At 40.4% G+C, this 6,511-nt stretch overlaps 1 protein-coding gene across 1 annotated transcript; it reads right to left on the reverse strand.

The window, feature by feature from the left end:
• Window positions 1-275: 275 nt before the first annotated feature.
• LOC110507619 (RING-box protein 2) lies at window positions 276-1,843 on the reverse strand. The gene is made up of 3 exons (XM_021587720.3): window positions 1,659-1,843; window positions 1,115-1,162; window positions 276-713 (listed from the first exon to the last, which is right to left on the reverse strand). Exons 1-3 carry the CDS (start codon window positions 1,831-1,833, stop codon window positions 595-597), a joined length of 342 nt encoding a protein of 113 aa, XP_021443395.1. The 5' UTR covers window positions 1,834-1,843; the 3' UTR covers window positions 276-594.
• Window positions 1,844-6,511: the final 4,668 nt, after the last annotated feature.

A 6,511-nucleotide genomic window follows, 5' to 3' on the forward strand; every position in this document is an offset into this window, starting at 1 on the left:
CTCTGATTGGTTGACTGGCACGGAGTGCTCCTCTCCTACTGGTTGTCCCTGCCAGGACTAAACACAGTCCCTGCGTCACCATGGATCCAAACCCCAATAGCCTACACATGATGCAGAGGCAATAGTATTCTGTGAACATTATCTTGATTAGCAGGTGATGTATTAAATGGGCTCTTACAGGTAGCAAGAAAGGCAGACACCTCATGGTCTGAGGGGATGCAACCATAACAATAAACCATCACATTAAAATGCTAAAAAGGAAGAAATAACAAAGCTAAGTGTAGATTTATTTTTAATAACTAACTTTTTTTCTCTCACAAAAAAAAATCTTGAACGACACAAAAAAAAGGTAACAAAGACACCAAACGCAGCACCTATCCTCAGAGTTCTTCAGCATTGCCCTGCACCTGCCCATGTTTCCATCAAACAGCGAGGCAAGGACGTCTTCACCTGGATATTGGCCATTCATTCTATATCTTAACATCGAAGGAATGACAGCGGCATGCACACACACATGTACATAGAAGGTCGAAGTTTCTCAGTCCGGTCTCCTGCCCAAACTTGCAGTGGAAGGATGGGGAAGTTACAGGGACTTCATTTGCCGATTCTCTGTACGACCCAGTCCTGCTGGCACAGTGGACAGCGATTGTTCTGCTTAACCCAGAGAGACATGCAGCAATTGTGGAAAGAGTGGTTGCACTCTCCCCATACAACTGTGAAAGTGGGGAGACAGAAGCACACTATGAAATTGTGTGCTACATGGTATTTTCAAATTCAGCATGTCAGCCGAATAGATGGTAAAGCATATTGGTACACACACAATCAATATATGTATCCTAACGCATACACAGTACAAACTCTGCTTTACCAAGGTTAAGATACCCTGGCTTTATCAAATTGTAACCCCATATACTAGACTAGAAACCCAGGTATATCTGTCACATGCACATGGTGTGAGACCAGTGGGAGTTGTGGCCCGGTTCTGGATCTATAAAATGTGTATCCAGGTTTCCCCAACACTGGAGCAGACCCATACCTACCGCTGGTCTTATAACACCAGATTGGTGTCTTGGGGCTATATAAATGTTTGGCTAAGACGTTTAAAGTAGCTTACCAACACAGTCCTCTTGTTTATTTTCAGCCTGACACCGCAAGCATGCATCTGCAAAGAGAAGGTATATATATATCAAGGAAACTTACTAACCAACTAGCTATACTGGTGCACAGCTGTCGTTGACCATTCCTACATGGTGACATATGGACTGACACAGCTGGCTAGCTTGATAGCAATTCAGTCTTCCCATGCGAGGTTAGTTGGTTACTGTAACTAGCTTGATTCCTTGCAATGCCTTGAGTCATGTTTTCGGAATTCTAACGTTAGCTATATTAGCTAGCTAACGTTAGTTGTCTGTTTTGTAGCTAGATATGATCTAGCAAGCTAAGCTATCCAACTAGGATCCATTATCGGTCTGTCTGCCCATGACATGGTGGTCATCTCTTAATCAGCTTAGCTAGGTGACTGTCTGACCACTAAGCTACTGTATTTATCGTTGTTGTTAGCTAGCTTAATGCACACCAATAGTTGACTATGGGTGTCCTACTATAACTAGTTACTGTAGCTGGCTAGCTAGCTAAATCACTGATTCAAACAAACGTACCCATAACTTGGACCCTACAGATGGCGCATGTATCGCACTCCACATCCCAGCTCCACATTGCCACAGCATTCCATTTCTTGAGAGAAAACATCTTGTCACTGCTCGATTTTGACCCCGAATTAGAGCTGTGAGAGTGTATTAAACCCGGCTCTTCACCGTCTTCCATCTCTGCCATAGAATAATCTAGCTAAAGGTAAAACAAAATGGACGAAATAAGCAGGCTAGCTAGTCCGTGGAGCAAACAAACAAACCAGGAGGCGCTCATGCGCTAAAACACCTGCAGTACTAATAAACGAACACATGGCGGAGACAAAGATTAAAAGGTAGGCTACTGCGAATGAAGGTAAAATACTTCACTGTAGGTCTCAAGAAGCCAAGAAAAGGTAACAGATGCTTGTATTATGTATTGTGCACCCTTCTGTTCTGGTTATTTTTGCTGTGTGTGTGTGTGTGTGTGTGTGTGTGTGTGTTTTAATATACTGTATGGCTACTGTTGCTCAGTTGTACCTTTTCAAATAATTGAGTAAAAAAACAAACCCTTGAAATGCCTATTATACTAATAATGGCACTAAACTTTTACACAACTCAGCTCTTTCCAAACATTTGCAACTACATGTAACCATATCTAAACAATACAGTGCCTTCAGAAAGTATTCACGCCACTTGCCTTTTTTCATGTTTTTTTACAAAGTGGGATTAAAATCGATTTAAATGTCATTTTGTTAATGATCTACACCAATAACTCAATGGCAAAGTGGAATAATTGTAACATTTGTAAAAAAAAAAATATTTAAAAAAAACACATCTTGATTAGATCAGTATTAACCCCTGAGTCAATACAGTACCAGTCAAAAGTTTGGAAACACCTATTCATTCAAGGGTTTTTCTTTATTTGATTATTTTCTACATTGTATAATAATAAGACATCAAAACTATGGAAACACATGGGATCATTTAGTAACTAAAAAAGTGTTAAACAAATCAAAATATATTTGAGATTCTTCAAAGTAGCCACCCTTTGCCTTGATGACAGCTCTGCACACTCTTGGTATTATTCATACACTCTGTTGATCTCAGTGTGATCCTTCTCTCCCTCTTATGTGAAATCTTTGAAATGGTAGCAAATATGTTGGCGCTTATTCGAGGGGTGACAGACTTTTTTAAAGGAGGCAGTTTAGTTCAGCAAAGCCGGGGCATAATACAAAATACAACACACTATGAGAACTCAGGCTGGCTAACTGGAGAAACCTATCTAAAGGTTACACTCTGAAGAGTCTCCACCATGCTCTCAGTATTTATAATATTGTTGTTGGAGTACAAAAGCCAGTCCACTCCATCTTGCCATCATCAGCCAGCCAGCTGTAGCCTTACCTTCTTTCCTCTCTTTAAGAGCATTTAGAAGCAGTTCCCTCCAATATCTCCAATGTCGTTCTCAGTAAGGTCCAATTAGGTCTAAGTATTAGGTCCAAATTAAAATACTTTGAAGTAATACTTAAGTCACAAGTATCTGTACTTTACTATGTATATGTTTTACAACTTTTACTCCAATACCTTCCCAATGAAAATATGTACTTTTGCTCGCACACATTTTCCCTGACACCCAAAAGTACTCGTTAAATTTTAAAATGCTCAGGCAGGACAGAAATATGGTCCAATTCACACACCTATAAATGTAAGGGGTTGTCATCCCTACGGCCTCTTATCTGACAGAATCACTCAACACATACTGTGTTTCTAAATGATGCCTGAGTGTTGGAGTGTGCCCATGGCTGTCCGTAAATAAAAAAATACAAGAAAATCATGCCATCTGGTATGCTTAATATAAGGAATTTTATGTATAGCTTTACTTTCACTCAAGTATGACAACTGAGGACTTTTCCACCACTGTACTTAAGGACATTTGAAACCAGATATTTTTAGACTTTTACTCAAGTAGTATTTTACTGGGTGACTCACTTGAGTCACTTTCTATTAAGATATCTCTACTTTTTCTCAAGTATGACAATTGAGTACTTTTTCCACCACTGTAAAGAAGAATATCAGCAGACCATTATGTTTTTATAGGGCATATCTGAATTACTGTCAGCTATAGTGCCGTTTTCCAGACCAGGACTAAGCCTACTGCGGACTAAAAGCATTCTCCTTGGGAGAATCGTCGTGCATTAAAATGGCTTTTTAGTCCAAACATGGCCTTAATCTGGGTAGGGTAAACCAGCCCAGAATCTAAACATTTAACATGTGTACAATATCAATTCCCTCAGCAAGATTTAAATCACGCATACAGAACAATTTAAATACCAGCAACACAATACACATGTCAAAGTAAAACAAGGCCACGCACAGACCTTATGCGCAAACCAAAAAAAGGGCACCACCCCAAAAATATTGTTCTGCAACCAGCGGTCACAGACTCTTAGCAATTATTATAAGAAGAGAGGAAAGCAGCAACATCTGCAAAACTATTTTGAACTGGAATAAATGCTGAACTTATTAACAATGACCAACACATTTAAAGTAAAAATAGATGATTGTATGAAATACTGTTGCCTACTATTACTATATCCAACCCAACTCCATTTGTTGCCACTGTCATGTATCCCAGTGGGTTTCAAAAATTTAGACCTGGAACCCTAAAAAAAGGAGTTGTACAAAACTTGCAACCCCAGCGCACGCACATGCGCACATGCACGCACAACTGCTGAGCAAATGTAGCTTGCCATTTGTGCCATAAAAACCCCAATATATAAACTGTGTTTTACACCTGCATTTGGGAGCTGAAAGTCAATCATGTTAGCAGACAATATTAACTGGGGAGATATTAACTGGGGAGACACGGAGTATACCAAACATTAGAAACACATTCCTAATATTGAGTTGCACCCCCCCATGCTGACTCCAATGCTTCCCACAGTTGTGTTAAATTGGCTTGATGTCCTTTGGGTGGTGGACCATTCTTGATACACACGGGAAACTGTTGAGTGTGGAAAACCCCAGCAGCATTGCAGTTCTTGAAACAAACCGGTGCGTCTGGCAACTCCTACCATGCCCCATTCAAAGGCACTTAAAATGTTTTTCTTGCCTATTTCACCCTCTGAATAGCAACCAGACACAATCCATGTCTCAAGGCTTAAGAATCCTTCTTTAACCTGTCTCCTCCCCTTCATCTACACTGATTGAAGGCGATTTAACAAGTGACATCAATAAGGGATCATAGGTTTCACCTGGATTCACCTGGTCAGTCTATGTCATGAAAAGAGCAGGTGTTCTTAATGTTTTGTATACTCAGTGTAGGCCTATCATGTAACTTATCTGGAGTTCAGAGCAAACAAAATCATATGGCATACTTGTAGTGGAGGTTGCAGGATCGGATGGAAAGCATGTTCTTTCAAAGTGCCAGGTGGCCTATTGTTCTGGCAAGATGAGACAGTAGTAGATTGCTAAACTGTATTTTATATGGATGATAAATGTAGAACTACTCTGTTTTTTGGCAGGCAAATAAGTTATTTCTGGCCACTAATCTGGATATGCACACCCAATGCAAATGACTGGGCATTGGTCAACAATCAAGACACTCAACTTTTTGGTTCTGAAGCATAGATGAGAATTTAGTGAATTTATAAAAACACTAATTGGTGAAATTATACCACCACCGAAAAGGGCTCTTTGGATACTGGAAGGGTAAAGGGGCATGTGCTCTGCACAGGTATAGCCCTATCTGTGCACGTGCCTGCAGCAGAAGCCTCTGGATGTAAGTGTGCAGCTCCTATCCATGTTCTGAAGTTGGGGCCATAATAAATAACACATTGGCTCTAGGAATAGGTTAATTTGCAGAGCATGCTACGAGTGCCCTGAGAACTCTTATTTAAAAAAAAAAAAAAAAAACCTTTAACTAGGCAAGTCTTAACCTCCTGCCATTGGAAGGAAAACGTCTAGCTGGATAGTAACAAAAACTGACCAGATTAATTGCATCAGACATTCCCTGTAAGAACACTATAGTGGAGGTAAATTGGTTTAAGTGTTTTTGGAGCACAGAGGAGGTCACCTGGTGTGGAGATGCAGATGAGTTAAGGTCTTCAGTCCCTGAATGATGCTGCTGTTTTGTTCCTCTGTATTTCTCCCTCTGGAAGACCATAAAAAGAGTTATGGCTCTCAGACTATCTCTGACAGAAATGTATGCCCCTCTGACCCTCGTGACACACCACAAATAATAAGCCATGCTTGTGCGTCTGTGTCATGTCCTGGAAAAGCAGACACTAGTGCTGATATTTCATACACTCACCGGCAGATAACCTGAATAAAGTTCAGTGGTCCCTTGGTACTTTCTGATCCAGACTTAGTGGAGCTTCTCAAGTCAAAGACCAACTTCAGTTGGCCTCCCCCTCTTCTTCGCTTTCTTCCTCTGCCTTTAGACAGTGACTCAAAACATTAGCCTTTATTAAATGATTTAACACCGAAATAATAAAACCAAGGTCATGTTGCCATGAGAACAAACTAGGTTGTCAACATCGCCGGTGTCAAACAACTTCATCATCCTGATTGATGGTCAAATAAAGACGTCCAATCCCTAATTGAATGCGGGGCTAACGCCCCGAAGCATCTGTCAAAACAAGTGTTCAATCTTGGTACCTCTGACAGAATTGAACAGAAACACGCTGTAATCGCTCTGTTCAACCTGATTTAAGATGAATTGGTTGAGCTGTAAATCAGGATATTAAAATCAGGATAGATCATAATGAAAGCAGACGACGGTCTACCATGGGTTTGAAATGCTTCCCAGTAACAGTAGGAGAGTCTGGGATGAGACCTCCGTGTGAATTTTAAAAAATGTTTAAATAGAGGAACAGACAAAAGCC

This window comes from Oncorhynchus mykiss, chromosome 27 (assembly GCF_057628025.1).
Source record: "Oncorhynchus mykiss isolate SJ-2025 chromosome 27, ASM5762802v1, whole genome shotgun sequence".
Classification (NCBI taxonomy): Eukaryota; Metazoa; Chordata; class Actinopteri; order Salmoniformes; family Salmonidae; genus Oncorhynchus; species Oncorhynchus mykiss.

Coding starts and splice junctions, on each gene's coding strand:
- LOC110507619 (XM_021587720.3), bottom strand. CDS start 1,833: ATGGCAGAGATGGAAGACGGTGAAGAGCCGGGTTTAATACACTCTCAC. Junction 1,163..1,658: donor CTGTAGGGTCCAAGTTATGG/GTACGTTTGTTT, acceptor TTCTCTTTGCAG/ATGCATGCTTGCGGTGTCAG. Junction 714..1,114: donor TAAACAAGAGGACTGTGTTG/GTAAGCTACTTT, acceptor CCACTTTCACAG/TTGTATGGGGAGAGTGCAAC.